The sequence below is a fragment of the Urocitellus parryii genome, chromosome 8, assembly GCF_045843805.1.
Source record: "Urocitellus parryii isolate mUroPar1 chromosome 8, mUroPar1.hap1, whole genome shotgun sequence".
Classification (NCBI taxonomy): domain Eukaryota; kingdom Metazoa; phylum Chordata; class Mammalia; order Rodentia; family Sciuridae; genus Urocitellus; species Urocitellus parryii.
Genome location: NC_135538.1, coordinates 138,624,990 through 138,648,024, shown reverse-complemented (window position 1 = coordinate 138,648,024; position 23,035 = coordinate 138,624,990). Strand labels below are relative to the sequence as shown.

Sequence of the window (23,035 nt, the reverse complement as noted above, 5' to 3'; positions counted from 1 at the left end):
ACTCAACACCCCCGACCTGCAGAGCACCCTGGCTGAGCAAGGATGCCACCCTCATATAAAAGCCACCTTCTGCCATCCATCACCTGTAACTAAATTGGCTTCCTACAAACTAGTGGTGGTTCTTGGGCGTGGAGCCAAACATAGGTGCTCATCTGGCTGGTTGGGGTGAATCTATTTATAGCCATTGGAGAAGTTAACTATGAGATAAAATTTCCCAACCCCCTTTCAAAACAGCTACACTTTGCTTAAATACTAAAATAAATCTATGCCCTGTAGGCTTTGAAAGGAGGAGGTAAGAGTGTGGGAGAATATGGGCATTGAAACCGAGGGATCACAAAGCTTGGGAACCCAGAAAGGTATCAGTGGGCGCTTGGCCCACCTCTGTCTCACTCCAGAAGCATGAGAATTTGCGAGGGCTCCTAGGACTTCTACAGAGGAGTCCTCTCACCCATGAAGCTCCGGGACTATGGTGATGGCTGCTGGACCTTGGCCCTCCCTGTTGTCCAGAGGACTCACCTGCCATCCCAGGTCTTGGAAGCTCACATACAGCTCATGCTTCTTGCAGGCTGTTTTTAACTCACTGCTGTTGTAATCTGTTGGAGGAGATCAGAAGATGCGCCCATTAACTCATTCATTCCTTCACTTGAAAACTGACACAGAGAGCCTGCGACAGGCCAGGCACTGCACCAGGCCACTGTAGACACACAGGGTCACTCAATGACTCCCTTGGGTTCCCACTTGTTTTCCTTTTCTCCAATCTGGGGTCAGTCCTGGGCATACTCTTGGCTCAAATGGACACTTTAAAGCAACAGATGTATGTGGTGCACCTGCTGTATGCAGGGCCTCTAGAGAGATGTGACAAGATGCCCACTGGACTTGGAAGGCATGGTATTTTCATTAGCAGGTGACAGCCAGGTAGGATTCACTGTGTTTCAAACATGCAGCATCCTGAAGCTGCCTGAGTCTTTGATGAGAGCTGCTGGGCAGGAGGGTCTCCTGAAGGAAGTCTTAGGGGGTGGGGCCCAACAAGGAGGCCCAGGAATGGGCGAGGGGACAGGGAGACACTGTGCAGGGGGCACGCTCTCTTGTTTTGTATTCCATTTGCACTGCCAGGATGGAGCTGGGTTGAGCTCCTACACTGCACTAACACCATGACTCCAAAGCCAGTGCTTCCTGGTGAGAACCTGCCGAAGCTCATGTAGCTGCCCCACGCGATTCAGGAACCTCCAGCCTGGATTGGCCAGCGAGAGGACTGAGCATCTTCACTCATCTAGACCCATAGGAGCAGCCCTTCAGTGACATGCCTGCTGCCTGGCACCATAGGAAGTAGGGAGATAAATCAGACATGACTTCCATCCTCTGAGAACTTGGAGAATCAAAGGGACGGTGTGAGACACGTACACCAGTCGTTCAGATATGACTCAGAACATAAAAGGCATGGATAAGGTCAATGTCAATAGGTAAATACCACTGGGGTTTAGAGAAGGAACTGTTCAGGGTGGAAGGGAGAGGAAAAGTGTAGCTCTGTTGGAATGGATTTGAGGATCTGCAAAGGGGAGTCCGGGGAGAAAAAATTGGAGACATGAGTGAGCCAGATTAAAACACAATGATTTGGATGATGATGATGATGATGATGATGATGATGATGATGATGATTATTTTACCAAGGCACAGCTAGAGAATATTTAGGAGTGTAATTCTAAAGGCTCCATCAACCTGGTAGCTGTGTGTGACAGTTCTAGAGAGGGCAGAGATGCATGGTGAGGGAAAGACATCGGAGAAAGTTTCTGCCTCTGGTATCATTTCAGTGGCTACAGAGCCCACGTCATGGACACGCCACCTCTGCCCTTGTCAACCACGTGAGCCAATAAATCACCTAACTTTCAAATGCCTGTTTGAACTGGATTCTTACACGCATACTCCCAGAATTCCTGGCCCTGAATCAGGAGAGAGCATGCAGATTTCAAGATTTGTAAGGAAAAGAAACAGGAGCAACTCGGGCCGGTCACCTATACAGAGAAGAGACTTGGGCCAACACTTTGAGGTGGTTTGTTATTTCTAAATTTATTCAGTCTTCCCACTGCCTTCCACCCTAACTTCAATGCCAAGCACCTAGGAGATGAAAAAGCAAAACCACACTAGAAGGAAATTTTCACAGTGCAGGGCACCAGGGATTCTCAGTATAAACCCCCACTGTAGGGCAAGACAAAGACCCCCTGTTAAAAATCACCCCTCATTTTGTTGCAAATGGATTTCCAGTTTTCCTAGCATCATTTGTTCAAGAAGCTATCTTTCCCCCAATGTATGTGTTTGGCAACTTTGTCTAATATAAGATAACTATACTTATGTGGGTTAGTCTCTGTGTCCTCTATTCTATACCATTGGTCTAGCGGCCTGTTTTGGTGCCAATACCATGCTGTTTTTGTTACTATTGCTCTGTAGTATAGTTTAAGGTCTGGTATAGAGATGCCACCTACTTCACTCTTCCTACTAAGGATTGCTTTAGCGATTCTGGGTCTCTTATTTTTCCAGATGAATTTCATGATTGCTTTTTCTATTTTAGCAGTAATGAGATTCCTTGGAAAACTGGGAATGGAGCCATCTTTTGACCCAGCTATCCCATTCCTCGGTCTATACCCAAAGGACTTAACAACAGCATACTACAGGGTCACAGCCACGTCAATATTTATTGCAGCACGATTCACAATAGCTAAACCGTGAAACCAACCTAGATGCCCTTCAGTAGATGAATGGATAAAGAAAATGTGGTGTATGTATACAATGGAATTTTACTCAGCAATAAAAGAGAATAAAATCATGGCATTTGCAGGTAAATGAATGGAGTTGGAGAACATAATGTAAGTGAAGTTAGCCAATCCCAAAAAACCAAATGCCGAATGTTTTCTCTGATATAAGGAGGCTGATTCATAGTGGGATTGGGAGGGGGAGCATGGGAGGAATAGAAGAACTCTAGATAGGGCGGAGGGGTGGGAGGGGAAGGGAGGGGACATGGGCATAAAAACAATGGTGGAATGAGACGGACATCACTACCCTAAGTCCATGTATGAAGACACGAATGGTGGGGGATATAATTTATATACAACCCGAGATATGAAAAATTGTGCTTTATATGTATAATATGCATGGCAACACATTCTGCTGTTATATGTAACAAATTAGAATAAAAAGATAAAGAAAAAATAAAAATAACCCCTCAACAAAAAGAGACTCAGCACACAAAACAAAAATAGACCTAAGAGAAGGAAGTTGGAGTGTAAGGGAGAGGAGATGCAGGGACTGCAGGAGTCTGCCTCTGGACAAAGTTAAAAAGAAAGAAGATCTAAAATAACAGGGGACAATCAAAGGGCTAGAAAAAGGACAAGGCAGGTATGCAAAAAGAAAAGGCAGATGTGAAAAAGGAGCAAATAGAACTTCCTAAAAACCATAACCACTGAAAATAAAAATGAAATGAATTCAACATCAAATTAAGTATAACTGGAGAGAGAATGAAGGAACTGGTCAACGCATTTGATATTCAAATTCAGCACAGAGTCAACTGGCAGAAAACATGACTATCTGTAAAGAGATGATAAGAAAGAATGAAAAGTCCAACATATTTTTAACAGGAATTTCTGGAAAAAAAAATAACAAGGTAGAAGTAGTATTTGACACCACCATAATGGCTGGGGATTTCCTAGAACCAAGGAAAGGACAATATCTTCGAATGAAAAGGCACAGTGCATTCTGGGAAGAACAAATAAATTCCCATCCAGCCCCGTTTGGTGAGATTGTTATCAAACACAGAGAAGGTCTGAAAAGTAACCCAGAGATCAAAAGAAAATTACCTACAGAGGAACAGAGAGTGACAGCAACACATATAAAAACACACGTTTAAATTTATAATACCATAAAAATCTTGCCATCAATAGAATTTCACGTTCAGCTGTGGGTGGTCGTGGTGGGCATTGATTATTGTCATCGCCCGGTTTTCAGGAACACTTCTCATTTGGAGGAATTCCTATGTAGGTGGGAATCAGAGCACCCTTTCTCATGACAGATGGCTCTCCTCCTTGTCCCCCAGCCGCTGGAACACAGGCTCATGCCTGCGTCAAAGCCAACCAGATGCCTCCGCCCTGGAGTACATAACTTGAGGAAGCGATCTGAAGGCGAAATCCTGAATGGGTGGCGTGGCAGCCAGGGTCCATGGTGATGGCCCCAGTGCTCGTATCCAACGCATGTTGTCCCTGTAACTCTATCTGAGATGGGCTTTGATTTCCGGTTGGTCTTTCCAGCTCTTTTGTTGACTGGGTGAATTCCCAGGTATCTGTAAGTTGGAGTCAATGACTATTACATGCAATCAGGAGCATGTTTGATTTTGGGTCAACTTGACTGGGTTAGGGGATGCAATTGTCTGTGAGGATGTTTGGGGGGGAAATTAGCATCTGAATGGATGGACTGGGTAAAGAAGACCCACCCTCACCAATGGGGGTGAGCATCAGCCAATCCACCAATGTTCTAAACGGAAGGAAAAAGTTGGAGGAAAGACAGATTCTCTTCCCTTTTGAGATGAGTCACCTGTATTCTGCTTGAAGACATCAGAGCTCCTGGTTCTCAGGCCTTTGGATTCCAGGACTTATACCTACGGCCCTGTTTCATTGGTGTGTATTTGGCCTTGGACTGGGACTCACCATCAGCTGACCTGATTCTTAGGCTTGTGGACTTAGAATGAATGACCCCATAGCTTTCCTGATTTTCTAGCTTGCAGACCACAGGTAGTAGGATTTCTTGGCTTCCATAATTACATGAACCTAATCCTACAATAATCCATCCATCCATCCATCCATCCATCCATCCATCCACCATCTTGGTCCATTTCTCTGGGAACTCTAGCACAAGCCCGATTAGCTAAGTTATTATTTAGTAACTAGAGGAGGAGCACAGGTCAAGAGTGGGCTCCCCATCTCATACAGGTTGACCACTTGGCTTTCTGTTAAGGCATCTTCTACGCAGAGTCCTGAAGGAACCTCGGGAGCAAGGTGAGCATGGTCCATATAGTGGGAATACGAGGTGAAGGCCCTGGGCAAGAAGCCTGTTTGGCACATCCCAGGAAGGCTCTGGTAGAGGCTGCCTAAGTGTGCACTGAAAATCCACCTCCTCTATGCACCTCCTGGGCAAAGAGCCAGGTGACATTTCCCACTGCAGTTAGGGGTGGCTGAATTCTGCCCACAAACATGGGGGAGAAGGGAAGAGTGCCTCTTCCAGGCCTGCTCCTCAGAAGCCCCTCCAGCCCTCCACCCACTCACTCCCTCTCTTGCCTGCTAGGTGCAGGGGCCAATCTGCTGAGGACTTCGAGGGCCTGGTTCCCTTCTACTTTTGAAGGTGTCCTGGATTAGATAATAAATTATATGATCCCCTATTTACAGTCTCATCTGGAATAACCTTGTCCAAACTCATTGCGTTCCCCTCAGATGAGCTTCTCCCAAAATATTCTCTATGCTGGGGACCAAAATCTCCCTGAAGTCAAACTTAGAACTATGAGCCACATATAAAGCAGGGATTTCTATAAAGACGTTCCATCTGAGATCAGGCAGACATGGGCAGTGTCAAAACACAAAGAATAGGTTTGTCCCCAGTGGCTGGTACAGAGCTTTGAAAATTTGTGGCATTTCCTGAGCCATAGAAGGGACTTTTTTATGCCAGTGAAGTCCCTAGACACGTGTCCATGGTCAGTCCCTAGGTAGCTTCAGGACAGGGGCAATGATTAGAGGGTTAGAGTTAGAACTTGGGCCAGCCTTGCCTCTGACGAGAAGACAGGAAGGGACTGGAGACTGGATCCAATCATGTGGCCAATGACTTAATCAGTTGCACTCAGTGATGAAACCCCAATGCAATGGTTTGGAGATAGTTTGTGCTCCCAAGTTTCATGGGCTGAAAGCTTGGTCCCCAACTTAACAGTACTGAGAGATGGGGCCTGGTAGGAGGTCATTAAGTGATTAATGTCCCTCTTGCACGAGAGGATTAGGGCTCTCAGGACTGGATTATTTACCTTGTGAATGAGTTACTCTGAAGCAAGTCCACCCCAGCTGTTTGGTCTCTGCTCTATGCAGCTCTTGCTATTTTTGGATGTGTTTCCACCATATGAAGACATCCACCATGTTATGCCACAGCGTGAGGCCCTCATTAGACGTGGCCAACTGTACTTGGACTTTTGGACCTTCAAAATGGTAAGCTAAAATAACCCTATTTTTTCTTGTGAAGTATCCAGTCCATCCATGGATGAATGGATGATATTTTGTTATAGCAACACGAAATGGACCAAGACACCTTATATGAAGATCTGGACAGCAAGGCTCGGTGGCGTTTCCAGGTTGGTGCACATTTTGATGTTCGGAGAGAGTGGTGTTCATGGAGAGTGTGGAAGTTCTGAGTCTTCATCCCCACCACCTTGTTCAACAGGTCTGTTCACTTGGCTGTTTCTCATGAACAGTTTTATGATGAAACTGTAATCCTAAGTACAGAGCTTTTCTGAGCTCTATACATTGTTCTAGCAAATTCTGAAACATGAAGGAGGGGGGTCATGGAAACCCCCTCATTTGTAGGAAAGTCAGACGTAAGTGTGGGTGGCCTGAGGACCCCTCCTGTGGACAGCCAGTTGGGGACCTCGCTCTTTAACCTGTGGGTCCACACCAACTCCAGGTAGCCTGTGTCAGAATCGGACTGAGCTGTAAGGGCACCCAGGTGATGCTGGAAAATCCTCCTCAGGACACAGACGAGGACAGACTCTTTGTGTCTGGATCTCTAGTGTCTCTCTGGTGGATGGAGAGTCGAAGGACTTTGCTTCCAACTTCCCTGCAGATCTGGCTGTGTGCACCTGCCGCCGAGCTGACGCCCCCAACGAGGTGAGCGCTCTCAGGGAGCGCAGCTCTTTCTGTTAGCACTGTCCTGGGCATTTTTTGTTATGAAGCAAGGACTGGGTCAGAGAGAGAGGAAAGGGAGGAATCCAACTCTCCTCTTTTCTTCCTACAGATACTCTCAGGCCATGCTTAAGTTCCTTATAATTCCATGGTAAGATCTGGCCAAGAAGGTAAATATCCATCAAGGCTGATGCTCCTCGGAAGGCTTGCTCCGGGGGTCAAGGGTGGGTACCCCGGGCTCTCACACTGGGCCACATTGGGTTTTGTTTTGTTTTTGTCATTTCATAGATGGCCAATAGACCTCCCTCTCACCTCCACCTCCCTTGATATTTGCTTAGATGGGGAGTCTGTGTGCACACAAAATTTAATAAGCACACATCCCCTTCGGTGGGAGAAAGGAAGTTAACAGAGCTCTGTCCCAATGGGTGCGCCACTTGAGGGCAGGGCAGAGCGGAAGCTGGAGAACTGGAGAGAAGCCAAAAAAACAAAAACACAAAAATAACTGAAAACTTAGAGCAACACCAGCCCCAGCACCAGTGACCCAATCCCGAGGGCAGTGGTTCTCGTGCCTGACTTGTGGATGGTCTGGGGCCAAATGGTTGGGATCTCCAGAGTGTCATGCTAAACTACCGTCCAGAGCCCCAAGTCGCAGCCCCCGAGTCAGGCTGCCGGCTGTCCAGGGGGGTCTGTGGACATCAGAATGGGAGCTGCGGCCTTTGAGACGCTCACTTGCAAGTGACACCATTACCTCACTCAGATCCAAAGTCTGTCCTTGGACCCTAGGGCTCCCCAGGCATCCCTGGGACACAGCTGCATGAAGTCCCCATGTTGATCTTAAAACAGACTTTCACGGGATCTGGCTTGTTCCATGTTGAACGCAGAAAGAGAAATCTGGCCCTCTGATCATTCCACACAATTGTCTTACGAGAGTGGAGGGCAGGGTGGGTGTCCAGCAGCCCAGTTGGAATTCTGGACAGATTTAGGAGCATACAAGTGGAGTGCCTGAGTCCATACGACAGTGGGGGATGCCCCAGTCACAGCAAACAAAAGACAAAGAGAGACCCTGTCTCCCAGTGTGGACAGGTGGGGGGGCTCCTGATGATGCAAGAGCAGCATCTCCCTACAGAATCCACATCCCCGAGGGCAGCCACGTAACTGCACGTTGTCTGTACCCTGGATTCCTGAGGATTGTATCCCGCAGCCCTAGGGGGGGGCTGTTTGGATTAATTCTCCAGCTTCTTTGTATCCGATCCTCCTGAAGATCCCCACACACAAAGAAGCCACGTGATGGAGAGCTCAGACTGTTGGTTTATCTCCAAAGCCAGATCCTTAGCTGCAGCGAAAGGCTCTGTTTTTCCTGTCACCCAAGGACAGGAAGTCCTCAGGGGCATGAGCCCTGTAGAAGCAGAGAAGGGCACAGCAACCACCCTGACTCTTAAAGCAGGCGACAGGTAGGGAGGCTACACTGCGTGCCCCAGGGCCACCAGGCCCCCTACGTCACGGGGTTGGGGGGAGCTCCAGGAAAGCAGACACACTGAGTCCCAGCAGCCAAAGGCCCAGTCCAGGTCCCAGGCCCCTGGGCAGCCCACCTGCTGTGCTTTCAAAGCAGAGGGGCTACGTGGGCCACCATGGGCTGACCCTTCAGATTCTACCAGCTCAGCAGAGCTGTCCCAGCTCAGCAGGTCACACATGGCCAGCCAAACAACCCGCTGTAACGAGAGATCTCGGGACAAAGTGACATGCTCCAGGCTGCCTTTCTCAGCTTTTCTGAGCTCAGACAAGAAATTCTCCCCAAAGGAAGCTTGTTTTTTTAAAGGGAACAATTGACTACTTTTATTTCTCTCCTCTCCTAGAATAACAAGGGCAAGGACAAAATAGCGGCTGTGAAACTGGCACCTCTGTCTCCACTGGTCTGGCTGCTCTTTCCACATCTCTGGGCCTTATCAGCCCCATCTGATCCGAAACAAGTCTCTGGCTCCCACTGACCCTGCAGAATCAATGCGGCTATTGAGGAACACGAAGGAGGTGCCGGCTCCTGGTGTCACCCACACTAGGGGAGGCCAGGGGATCACACGGGCTGGGTGGGGGGGTGGATTTCTGGTGTCAATAATCTCATAACAGGTTGTGGGCACAGCTTGATTCTCAGAGTCTAGATTTTGTTTTATGACCTGGAAGGTGAGCACTGGAGGCAACAGGACGTCAGGGGGCTCTCGTGAGTCCTAGTGGGACCCTGGTGTCTCCTTAATTTCTGTTGTGATCATAAAATTCTATGGAACTAATCTCCTTAAGGACAGCCAAACACTTCCTATGCAGAGCGGGAGCTCTAAGCCCTGTGTGTTCCAAGCACCTTCTGTTTGCTGTCACTTCCTAGATGAGTTATTACCTGGCCCCCGGACCCTCCCAGGTGCTGGTCATAGTTGGTGAATTATTTAGGCATCTTACAACACCCATTTATGTCTCTTTAAGGCTAAGTCTCCCTTTTCCAGGGTTTAGAACCAGAAGAGTTTCGGATTTGGGAGTCTTCCAGGTTTGGGAACATTTGTATAGTCTTTATCAAGTTGTGTATCCCTAATCCCAAAATCCAGTCTGAAACTTTCTGAGTGTTGGCATGATGCTCAAAAAGTTTTGGATTTGGGGGCTGGGGTTGTGGCTCAGCGATAGAGCGCTCGCCTAGCATGTGTGAGGCGCTGGGTTCCATCCGAAGCACGACATAAAAATAAATAAATAAAATAAGGATTATTTTGAAAAAAGTTTTAGATTTTGGAACAATTTTGGATTTTGGATTTTCAGGTTAGGGATGCTCTTTCAACACTGTAAGTCATTTTCATAATTTCAAAGGATACACCTAGGGAGGAATTAGAAAGGAATGTTCTAGTCCGTTTTACTCCTCTTATTCTAAAGAGGTTTAAGGGTGAAGGAGAGTTTAGTATAATAAACGTGGGGTTTGAAATGATTTTGCCTTTCGAATCGCCAACTCCACATCTGTCCTTTATTTATATCCACGGAGAACTTAAGTTTGATCTCATTTAGAATGATATGAACAAGACTCTATTTCTTAACCGGGACTCTGGGAGGCAAAGCTTCAGGCTCTAAATTTTTAATTTAAGATCAAAATGACAAAGTAAAATTCCCAACTCCTCTGATGAACTAAAGGGTATAATTTGTAGTCTCAAACCATGTCTATTCTTCCCAAGCCCTGGATGTCCATGGTGGGCTGACCCACTCAGCTTTGGCACCCCTAACCCATGGGAGCCAATGACCAAGTACTAGGGACACTGTAAGACTGCGATCCTGTCTGTGGATTACTACAGATCCTTGAAATCTATAGCAAAAGGTTGCATAGTCATAATCAAGTGCATGAAGAGTTCTTCAAGGGATGACTTCCAGCTCTTTCTCACATGGGAAGCATACTGAACATTCCCAACTGGGAATATTAAGGAATAGGAGATGAACTATCAACTAGAAGGTCAACAGCATACCCAACTGTACCAAAGCCACAGTTCTCCCTGGAAACCTTAAAGATACAAGTTTCAGTGGGTAGGAAAGAAATGGGAGAACTTAAGATGCTAAGAAATGCTCCCACGTAGCATCAGAGCAATGACAGACAAGCCAAGGGACACATAGGATTTATTTATTTTGTACCAGGGCTTGAACTTGAGGGTGCTTAACCACTAAGCCACATCTCCAGCACAATCCCCTCCCCTTTCTTTTGAGACAAGTTCTTGCTAAGTTGCTCAGGGCTTCACTAAGTTGCTGAGGCTGGCCTTGAACTTGTGATCCTCCTTCCTCAGCCTCCTGAGCTGCTGGGATTATAGGCGTGCACCACTGTACCTAGCCACATAGAGTCTTGATGGGCTGCTGGTTCCGACAGTTGGCAGAGTTGGGCAGTAACAACATAAACATCAAGAACAAAAGAGATGATTCCAGTTGAACACACTGTTAAAAAAAAAAAAAGTGACAGATAACATCTTCAACTACCATCTGACCAGACAATGACATATTCCAAGTCACAGTGTCAGCAGCCACTTGATTGACACGGCAGAAAACCTCAGCCTCACAAGCTGACTTGAAAAAGCATTAACTACCTCCTCCTTCTCAGAGAAGCCTTGGAAAGATCCTGAAAAGTAGCTTAGATACGAACCTAGAACCACCAAACAGAATCATCCTTCAAGGCCATTTGTCATGGTCCTTGGGATGGATTGGCCGACTGGTATCACGCAGTCACCCAGGAGACAAAATGCTGAACCCTGAGAGAGACCATGGAAGAGGGAGAACAGAGCAAGTAGAGTGAGAACCCAGCCCAGAGTTCAAGAACCCAAAGGTGGGGTGTCACAGCCCAGAAGGCTGCTAAGGACTGGAGGCTGGAAAAGAATTGCCAGGGTCCTTAGCGTCTCCACTGGGCGGCACGGGGCAGCTGGGTCCGGCACTAGTGAAATGCATAAGGACAGTAAATGGTACTGTCCAGAAGCTCTCCAGGCCCTCTGGAGGAGCGCAACTGCACCAGCATCCATCAGTCATGGGGAGCAGACGGCTGCAGGAGGCAAGGACACATGAAAACCACACAGGGAGACGTCCCTAACTCCCTGTCCAGTGCATGTGCCTGCAAAGCCCAGCTTGAAAGCCAGGAACAAATGTTAGAGTAGTTTGATGGGTGGCGGGAGGCAGCAGATGGGCTCTTGGCTACTCCCTTGTTGCAGACCCGTCTGGCCACCCCAAGCCTACACAACTCGCTTCCTAAAATAGCCACTGATCTCCTCGCCATGTTTCACCCCGAGGACAGGCAATTTGAGGAGCGATGTTCACTTCTGTTTCCAGACACGAGACCATCCCTGGTGGGCTTCTGCAAGTGGTTGCTTTGGTGGAGAAGTACCAATTCTCTGAGAGCACACTGCGGAAGAAGGGGGGCAGCAGAGGCCAAGGAATCTCCTCCTTCAACCTTCCAGAAGATTTGCAGGGAGAAAGCCTGTGGGAGTCAGCAGCTTCTCCATCTCAGCAACTTGGTTCACAAAGGTTCAGCAACCTCTGCCCCCACCTTACCCCTGGGGAGCCTGGAATTTCCCCACGCGCAAGGCCACCTTTCTGGAAAACCCTTCTTGCAGTGCAGTCTCTTCCTCTGCACGTTCACTTCAATAATAGAATAAAGAGCCGAACACATAAAATTGCACTTCGGGGGACCAAACGCGAGCGGTTCCTCGGATCATTCAAGAGCGTCTTAGGAGAGAGGAGCTTTTATTGCAGCAATGTTTTCTCGGAGCTTTTACACGTGTGACTAAAGAACCCGACCAGCACAACCGTAGAGGAGGAAAAGTTTACTTGAGGGCTCACGGTTTGGGAGGTCTTAATCCATAGAAGGCCAGCTCCATTCCTCAGGGCTGGAGATGAGGCTGGACATCATGGTGGAAGAGTGTGGCAGAAGGATGTGGCTCACGTGGCAATCAGGAAGCAGACAGAGAGGCTCCAATCACCAGATACAAATGTATACCCCAAAGCCACACCCCACCACTTCAGTTACCACTCAGTCAATCCCAATCAGGGGACTAGTTCACTGATGGGGTTAAAACTCTCACAATCCAATCACTTCTCCTCTGAACCTTCTTGCACTGTCTCACTCGTGAGCTTTTGGGGGACACCTCACATCCAAACCACACCAGGAGGTCTACACTGTCTTGCCCTGGACTTCTGAAAGTAGCAGAGCAAATTTGGAAGTACTGGGTTGGGGGGGTTGGGAGTGAGGAGACCAAGGAAAAAAACAGAGACACTTGCAACTTATTATAAATTAGATCAACTTTAATATCCATGTTTAAATTCAATGCATCAAATCGGGGGAAAAAAAAACATTGAAAGGGACTTGAAAAATAATAATTGGGTGACATTGCTAAAACCCAATCAGGGACAACATGTTTTCTTAATTAAAAAAAAAAAATTGGTGTCTGTATTAGGGGGTTGCATTGAATCAATCAAATGAAATTTTCATTTTAAAGAGTAATCAGCATTTCAAAAGATGCCTCCATGTCTGAGGTCCCGGGTACCAAAGTGACCACAGTTCATGAATGACTTGAAGCCTGCCATGGCAGACTCCGTCACCATGCCCCGAAGCAAAACTCCATCCAGCAGGCCGCCTCTGAAGTGCACAGAGGAGAGTGGGAAGGCGGCAGTTCTTTTTCTTCTTTTTGCAAAACCCCAACCCTGACTGTTTCCAGTGGTAAACACAGGAACACCCATGCTGTGAGATGCTTCCAAGAAACACCAGGATGACAAGAAACAAAATGTCACACCACACTGGGTGGTGGATCTTCAAGTTCCACGTCCAAGCGACTGGGAAAAGAGTCGGCTTATTAGGTCACAGCCTAAAATTTAGGGGACACTTCTTTCCAAAGAAAAATTGGGTACTTTAGGAAAGTGTATTAACTCTTTCTGGGCACTTTAAGTGACATTTGTAAACAGCCACCTGGAAAATATCTATCTATCTTCCAGCAGTGCTTTGCTGAAAGAGATCCCAGCATATGCTCAAAGTACCTATTTCCTTCAGACAGATGTAGCTGATCTTTGAGTGCTAGGATAAACCAGATCTAATATGTTCCATTTAATCCTGACAAATCTACGAGGTATTCGTCATCTCCCCTTCACAGATGAGCAAACTGAAGCAGAGGCAGTTAAGTTAGTCCCAAGTCACAGGGTAGCAATGAGGGAAGTTCAGTTCTCTGGTTGCAAATCCAAATCCTTCTGCACATTTTCAACTTCATGCTTGATTCCGGGGCTATTTAAACTTTCAAAGAAAACCCAGAACTTACAAGACCTGGCTCTCGAGCAAGGAATGTCCGGGTTGGGATTTGACACTGCTTAAAGCCAGGTGACTGGCTGTCGGGAGGGAAGTTCTGCTCCCCCTTTCCTCCAAGTCTCCACAAGTGGAGCTCCATGGCACACCAAATGGGGCAAAGCCTCAGAAGCAACGTTTCTTACTGACCACAGAACTGACACCCGGGCAGTGGGGCTGTTCCCTCTCTTGCCCTTTGGACTTCACGTGTTCTGTGCAGAGTGAGGTTGACTATACCCTAGCTTCAGCGGGAGGGGCACATGGCTTTTTGCAGAAACTACCACAAGAGAGGGACTCGGTGTTTGAGATGGAGGTTGCTAAGGGGGATAAAATCCAGGAAGTGTGTGTCACCTTCCTGGCCAATGTATATAGTGTTTCTGAAAATGTCACCAGCAAAGGAAAATAGAAAACAAGATAGAGTGATTGAGAGATTGATTGATTGCCACGATCATCAGAGCCCCATAGAACCAGCCATGCCTTAAACTAGATCCCCTGTACTTCCCGGTGGAGTGAGCTGATAAAATCCACTGTAAGAAGGCTCTAAGAGCTGACTTCCCATCACATCCAGCCAAGAGCAAGTCCATAGGACACAAGTGAACAACAACAAAAGAAGTTTCTTTGTAAAAGCTGAGCATCCCTAATCTGAAAAGCTCCCAAACTTAAAAAGTTTTGAGCACCAACATGATGACACAAGTGGAAAATTCCACTTCTGACCTCTTATGACAAGTTGCAGTCAAAACATGCACGATCCTAAAAAAATATTGTATGAAATTACCTTCAGGCTACTTGATAAAACTGAATTCTATATTTAGACTTGGGTCCCCTCTACTTGGATATCTCATTATGTATGCACAAATATTCCAAAATTTGAAAAAAAATCTAAACCACTTCTGGTCCCAACATTTTGGATGAGGGATACTCAACCTGTCCCTTGCAGCTCCCAGGTGTGATGCAACTTGAAATAAAAATGGAGGTGCTTCCATGATTTTGATGGGAATCAAAAATAGGGCTGGAGAAGTCTAACCAAACCACAAGAGGCTTCCATGGATAAACAGGCACCATGCCTGAAGCCCGAGTCTCTGGGTAACAAGTGAGTGATCTGCACTGAGTGCCCGGGAACCCACTTAGATATTCCAATTTACCCTCATCCATAGGTCACCCACAGGTCACTCTATCTTCTAAGTAGAAGCTGTTCAACATCTGAGCAGGTGTCACGGCCACTGTTGTCATGAAGGCCAAAGCACATCCCCCAGTCACACCTACCTGAAGCGCTGGAGACCCGCGACACGTCCTGGGACTGGGTGGACCGATTCCGGCTCTGCTGTCGGCGCCGCCCGGAGGCTGACCTGATGGTGCGCACGTGGACCTCGCTCACTTTGAAGAAGGCCACCATGAAGGGCTGCTTGTCGTAAGGGCCATCCCTGCCCACCAGGCCGGCAGCACGGGGGTTGATGTGGAGTCCTTTAATGCAAACCAAAGCACGCCACTCTTCATGTCCTGGAACCATAGCTTCGCAGCTACATAACTAAGGGACCCTTCCCCGCCTCCTGCATGCTAAGAATAAAGAATGTGCATTCTCCAACCTCAGATGGCTCACTGTGGCTGGGCAAAATCAAGATGCTCCTTCAAAAAAGATGACAATCAAACACAGAGTGGAGTGGATGCCCGGCTCTCCCGTTTCTGCTCGTCATTCAACGAGCTCACTCTTTCTTTCCGATCTGATTTCTTTTCCAATTAGTGAGGCTACTGCATGGGCTGGATCAGCAGCAGGGCTCCTAAGCTTTGCTGCAGCAGGAGGAGAGGGTACCTGAAGGGTCCCCCAAGCCCACTCAACAGCTAGCATTTATTTCAATGACAGGTCCTGCCCTTCTTTGTCTCAACGTCCCCCCATGTGCCTCTCCCTGTGAAAGCTGATCCCATTCTGTATCTTGAACCCTGGGGAACATGGCCTGAGCCTGTCTCCAAGCTCTTACTACATGGCAGGGGAAGCTTTGGGTATTTCATAGCAGCCATGAGGGAACAGTAAATGAGGATGCTGGAGCCAAGAACTGGACTAGAAACCAGGGTTCCACCATATCTGCTGGACAAGAGAGGAATGACGAATGTGGGCCAGATTTGGGGAGTAGGACAATCACAGCTCACCATCTCGAGTCACCACGCTCAGCTGAAGCCCCATGTTATGCTGTGGTGTCACCAGCCACAGGTTGCTGGTGGCTGTGATGTCAAATTCCAGCCAGCCTTCTTCGGAGGCCCACACGACACGGGTGTCCAACAAAAATAGGTCAGAGTCTCTGAAAGAAAGACAAAATGGCCCCGTGACTCGAGAGCTGTCCTGTGTAGCTCACTCTGTCCTGTCATAGTGTTGTAATAATAAAAAAAAAAAAAGTGCCAAAGTCATTGGTGTGACACCTTGTAGGATATGGGCATGGTACAATTATGAGAAGCATGACATGGGATAAGGCTCTGCGGGAACATCAGGAGTCACCTGAACAGAGGAGGCCCCTCAACTTCACCGAAAGCCTTCCAGCTGCCGCCATGTCAGATCTTTTCTGGAATTAGGGTAAATTATAAATTGATATCATCTCATTTGTTTCAATATTCATTTAGTCTATGATTGCATTGTTTCATCTATTGATGAAGCTATTTATTAGTTAATAACTTCCTTTATGTCAAATATACTCTTCAGAAAGAAAGTAGGTAGCAGGGAGCAATTGGATTAAGATGAGGTTAAAATCAGGATCCATGTGAGCATTTACAAAGTTGTGACTTGCTTATATTTTTTTTTTTAAATTATGACCTGAAAATCATCACGTGATTGTTATTGCCTATAAAATCCCAATTCTGGGTGGTCATCTGTCCTTCTCTTTTAGTTAACCCCCTAGAATGTTGCAGGGTGAGCACTGAGTCTTTCTGCAGATGGACAGTGTGACTCGGGTATATGTTCAGTGACATTTAAACTCATGCTGGCACAACTCACAGCTGGGTTTCTTCGAGTCCTTTCCTTCCAATGGGTGCCAAAGGGAATTTTAATCTTTTTTATTATTATTTTTGTTTTTTAAAGGAGACAGTTGCCCGAGCTGGCCCTGAACTCCTGGCTTAAGTGATCCTCCCATCTCAGTCTTCTGATAGCCCAGACGACAGATGTGCACCACCACGCAGAATAGTGTTGTATTTTTCAGTTTTCAACTAACATCACTCCAGGGGCTTTGTGACGACGGTGTGCAGTTTCTTTCTTCTCCCCTATTTGTCCTGGGAGGTCAGATTTGGGGGCAGTCATCTTTTGAGTATTTCAGGGATAACCTCAATTTGAGTTCACCTCCTGGGGTCTCTCTCCCACCACAGGGAGGGATATTTGGTCCATGGAATGATTCGAATCCTCTGGTGCTTGAAAGAGTTTACTGAAATATCTTACTATAATTGAGAACAGGTTGACACATCCCTAACCTCAAAATTACAAACTCCAAGATGCTCCAATATCTGAGACTTTTCAATCCATTACATGCACCACATTTGGAAAAGTTCCACACCTGACCGTCAAAACACAGGTGCATCAAAAATTCTGTATAGAATTTAGGCACTTGTTGTCTTGTTGAAGGCCTGCAAATACCTTCAGGCTATGAGTATAAGGTTTTTATGAAATTTAAAAAATACACTTTGTGTTTCAACTTGGGAACCATCCCCAAGAAATCTCATTGTGTAAGTAAAAGTATCCCTAAATCCAAAATACTGGCCCCAAGCATTTTGGATGAGAGATGCTCACCCTAAGCAAAGATGGGCATCACAGTACTAACAGTGTACATTTAAATAAGTACAAAGTGCTTTCGTTTAGTTGTTTTTAATCAGTCCTCCTAAGAATCCTAAAAGCTAGATAGAGCAGTATCACTACCTGATTTTACAACTGGGGAAATCAAGACTCTGGAGTCTCAGTGACAATCATGTGACCAGGTCACACACTAACAGTGAGAGAACCCGGTACAAGAACAAGGCGAGAGACTTAGTTTTGACTGGAAAAAATTTTCCATAATGACACACTGCCTTTTGAGATTACCAAAGACAACCCCGTGACAAAGGAATGAAATTCGTTTCTAGTTTAGCAAACATTTTTGGTAAAAATCTTAGATTTCTAAAATGGGAAACAGACCATCTTTCCTGCTTCTCTGGCTGCTTAGAGTTAGAAGGAAACTCTATTGTCATCTTTCCCAAGTATAAACAGTAGGTACAGCTACAGGGAGTTTACTCAGCTGCTTAGCAGCATTGGTGGGGGTCACCCTCAGGCCTGTCCTCTTTAAAGCTGTCTCTGACATGGATGAGTCACGCCCCCTGTGGACAAATTACCCCCCATGTCTGGGGCAACAACTGTGAGCAGGAGATGAGGGGTATTCATGGAAAACAGCAAGAGGGGATCGCCAGTCCAAAGCTTTGAAGTTCAGATGTGGAGGCACATAAATTCCATTCTGGAAGGTCATTGAAGACCCGCATCCAGAAATAACACAGACATACGAACAGCACTGTGGGAAAAGTAGCCCCAGTCCCAAAGGAAGCACAGGACAGATTCATGTCAGAGGGGCTGAATTTGGCCAGCACTCTCAGGAATCAAGACCCAGAGAGACTTTTCTGATGTCAGGTGCCCCCCGAGAGCCAGGAATAGGCCTGCAAGGAGCTCCTGCTGAGGATCAGTTTTTATTTACAGAGCTTCAAAGATGCAACGGCTTCCTCCTTTTTAAGGAATTGTAATAAGGATGCAGAGAAGTGCAATCCAAATGATGAGTGTGGCCCCGCTAATAAGAAGTGGAATGAACTTTTTTTATTTTTAAAGAGTGAGGTTTAGGATAAAGGAAATGGGAGCCTATTATAGGAGAAACCACCATCCAAAAAGGAGAAAAGCAGAGAAAAGAGAAGAGGGTGTAGATGCAAGACGGAGAACGTGAATCAAAAGTGAAACTTGGGGCAGAATTGAGAAAGATTAATGATGACATGGAAAAAATTAAATCTACAAGGTTTATGGTGACCAGTGGACAGGGGGGAGCTGAGTTTCCTTCCCAACTCTGCTACGGAGTCATGGTGGGGCCCCCAGGAAATCATGCAGTATCCATGGCACACTTTTCTGACTGTACCCTGAGATCATGCCAGAGTTCTCATTGCTTAAGAGACCTGTTAAATGCATGCAGTCGAACAGCTGGGCCTTGAAGGATTTAAACTCTCTGGTTTAATGGCAGCGAGGTGGTCTGAATTCAGATGTCTCAACCCAGGATGCTCAGTTCTTTTGGGGAGGAAGTGGTGCATGAAGTAAGTGGGACAGAGGAACAACCAAGATTTACAGAGTGCTTTCAATCCATGGGGCATGGTGCCAATGGTGTCCTTTACTCCTCAGGACAAGTAGAGAGGGTCTCAAGGTTACACAGGTGTGCGAACTTGAAATAAGCAACCGAGATACGGACTCTCAGAGCTAAGGTTTATTTGGGAATTGTAGGGGATTGCAATTTGAGACATGCACACTGTGGTGGAGCCAGGGTGCATCCGAAGAAGATGGGAAGAGAGGAAGGATTTAAAAGAAATGGAGTAGTCCACTTAAGCTGTTTTGAACCAAAGACCATTGGTTATGGGGACTTTATTGCTGGAGCTGGTGTTAGCTCATGGGCAGAGGCAGCCGTTGTCAGGCAAGTATCCCTGTGCAAGAGGTTTTTCTGGAATACTGCAGTTTACAGGGATTCCTTGTGATAGTTCTTGCCATAGGAATATGTGCATTCGGGCTCCTTCTTCCTGGCTTCCTGGCTCTACTATGTCAGGGTTTGACCTAAGTGACTCCATTTTGTTTCGGACAACTTTCATGGGTGTTAAGTGAGGCAATCAGAAATTAATCAGAGCCCGGCTCTTAGCCATCACCTACATAAATGATAGAGTTAAGAGGTCTATAGAGTACAGGCTGACAATATGGAGCAAGGGCTCAGATAAAGTAAGAGATCAAAACCCACTGCATATAAATGCCAAAGTCAGGTGGACACAGAAATTACATTAAGATCCTCAACCCGCAGGTGAAGGGTTAGAAATCACTCTAGCCTGTGGGAGTCCCTGGGTTCTATTTCAGCACTTCGAAAAAGGAGAAAAAATAATCAGGCTGCAAAGATGATGCATCTGATTGTTCTAAATCACACTTTGGCAAAGGTGAGATGCGATGTTCTCATCTAAGATATATTTCACTAAAATCCTAGTCTGGCCAAATCACCACTACAACTGGACTATTAAGTTAGTATACCATAAAAAAAAAAATTTTGAACAAGAAGATATATATAATTATTTATTTATTTTTGGTACTAGGGATTGAACCCAGGGGCACTCTACCACTGAGCTACATCCCCAACCCTTTTTATATTTTATTTTGTGACAGGATCACCGAAAGTCTGGCTAAATTGCTGAGGCTGACCTCAAACCTGTGATCCTCCTACCTTAGCCTCCTACACTGCTGGGATTACAGGAGAGTACCCTTAGCCCGGCAAAAGAGATACGACGTGGAATGAATTTGTTGATTATTTTGCTCTCAGCTAACTCAAGACCCCATGTCGCATGATGAACAAGGTATCCATCTCCAAATGCAGGGCAGTGTCTTTCAGAGAATGCTCAATGTTATCCCAAATCTAGGGCATGATTTTTCTCATATTGAAAAATCATCCCAGTAAATGAAATTCTTAATAAGCCTAACTGGATAAGATTTATAAAATTTTTTTTTTAAATTTTACCCTATAGCTGAAGTCTACGGACCAGCATGCCACCCACCAAGACTTGCAGAGTTGGGGTTGGGTAGGTGTGATTATCTCAGTGTGCTCCCTCCTGTCACACAATCCAAGGCACCTGCCCACATCGGGACACTCCAACAGGCTGAGAGCACCATGGGCCAAACTCAGTGTGTTTTTGTCTTCTTTGTCCTTTGAGAAGGGCACAGGCACCTGAGCTCTGGTGGCTGGGTTTAATCCTTTGTGATAAAGTGCAACCTTAAGATCATACCACCCTGGGGCTGGGGATATAGCTCAGTTGGTAGGGTGCTTGTCTTGCATGCACAAAGCCCTTGGTTTAATCCCCAGGATCACAAAAAAGATCACACCACCTGGTCAAAATACAACTGTTTCCCGCCTACCATTTTACTAGGAAGATTTATAAGTTTGAAATTTGTGTGAGACATAAATCTCACAAGATTTATATGTTTAAAATCTTAAGAAATATTGGATAAGGTGACTATCTCCTGTTCTTTTTTTCAAAACACATTCCTTTGCCATGCATGTGTCTGGACTCAATGGTAAATTAAGATATGAGACATCATTTATATATTGACGAATATATTTCATTATGCAAAAAGGAAAACTGAGCTTTAAAACTGAAAGTAAAAAATAATTCAAGGAAATGAAATAAATCAAGCTCTTGCTTTTTTTACATTTCCCTTATGTAAGGTATTATAGATTGAATTTAAACTTTTACAACTAGAAAGATACAAAATGAACAGGATGTTATTATAATTATCTTTATTGGTATATATAATTTATACAGAATAGTGGCTTTCATTGTGGCAAATCTATATACACATATACTTGACGGATTTCACTCCTAACACCGGCCCAACCCCCTCTTTCAACCTCACCCCGAATCCCTTCCTCTACCCTAATGGTCTCCCTTCTATTTTCTTTTTTTTAAATTGATTTTTTAAAAAATAACTGACAACGGAATGCGTTATAATTCTTATTACACTTACACAGCATACCTCTGGTTGTATATAAAGTATGTTGACACCAATTTGTGTCTTCATACATGTACTTGGATAATGATGTCCATCACATTACACCATCCTTGCGAATCCTCTGCCCCCTCCTTTGATGGGGTGTGTCCCTTCTACTTTCATAGACTCTGTTTTTCTTCCTGACTTTTTTCTCTCCAGCTTCCACATAGGAGACACCGCATACATCCAAGTCTGACTGACTTTACTCAAAATTATGGTCTCCAGTTCCATCCATGCTCCCACAAATGGCAATTTCATTCTTCTTTATGGCCAAATAAAACTGTTGTGCTTACATGCCACATTTTTCTTTATCCGTTCATCTACTGATGGACACTCAGGCTGATTCCATACTAGGCTGTCATGAGTAGTGCTGTGATAAACATGGGTATGCATGTATTACTACAGTAAGCTGAGTTTAATTCTTTGGGATATACACCAAGGGGTGGAATGGCTGGATCATATGGTAGTTCTATTTCTAGCTTTTTAAGGACCTCCATACTGATTTCCACTGTGGCTGTACGAATTTACAGTCCCAACAAAAACGTATAGGAGTTCCTTCCCAGCGTCCATGCCAACATTTGTTGTTATTTGTATTCTTGATGATTGTCGTTCTAACCAGAGTGAGATGGAATTTCAGGGTAGTTTTGATTTGCGTTCCTCTTAGAGCTAAAGACGTTGAGCAAATGCGGGCCATTTTTATTTTTTTTTTTTGAGAAGTGTGTGTTCATTTGTCCACTTATTGATTGGGTTATTTGGTTTTTAGTGTTGACTTTTTTGAGTTCTTTATAAATTTTGAATATTAATCCTCTGTTGGACGAGTACCTGGCAAAGATTTTCTCCCCTTCTGTAGGTTGTCTCTTCACTCTGTTAATTGCTTCCTTTGCTGTGCAGATGCTTTTTAATTGATGCCATACCATTTATTTAATTTTTTTTTTTGCTCTCATTTCTTGAGATATAAAGCTCCTTCCATTTCAGGAAGTCTTTGCCTATGAAGCATTTCACCCATTCTTACTTCAAACAGTTGCAAAGTTTCTGGTCTTATGCTTAGACCTTTGATCCATTTTACACTGAGTTTTGTACAGGGTGAAACATAGGGATAATCGGTTTTCCAGCACCATTTGTGAAAGAGGCTACCTTTTCTTCAATGCATGCTTTGACACCTTTGTCAAGAAGCAGGTAACTGTAGCTGTGTGGATTTGTCTGTGTGTCTTCTATTATATTCCATTGGTCTCCAAGTCTGTTTTTATGCCAACATCAAGTTGTTTTGTCACTATAATTCTATAGTCTAATTTGAAGTCAGCTATCACGATGCCTCATCTACCATTGCTCTTTTTGCTCAGGACTGCTCTTGCTATTCTGGGTCTTTTGTTCTTCCTTGTGCATTTTAGGGTTGCTTCTTTTCTGGTTCTGTGAAGAATTTCATTTTACTTTAATGGGGACTGCATGAAATCTGTAGATTGCATTTCATGATATGACCATTTTAACACTATTAACCCTTTTATCCACGAACATGGGAGGTCTTTCGATCTTCTAGCATCATCTTCA

General features: G+C 45.5%; 1 protein-coding gene across 1 annotated transcript in view; it reads right to left on the bottom strand.

Annotated features, from left to right (window-relative positions):
• Positions 1–23,035, bottom strand: part of Bmp6 (bone morphogenetic protein 6) — a 163,910-nt gene that overhangs the window by 1,718 nt on the left and 139,157 nt on the right. The window contains exons 3-5 of the mRNA XM_026384642.2: positions 15,871–16,019; positions 14,992–15,189; positions 517–593 (exon numbers count right to left, since the gene is read on the bottom strand). Of these exons, the coding sequence (XP_026240427.2) occupies positions 517–593; positions 14,992–15,189; positions 15,871–16,019 (424 nt within the window). The remainder of the gene's footprint in view (positions 1–516; positions 594–14,991; positions 15,190–15,870; positions 16,020–23,035) is intronic.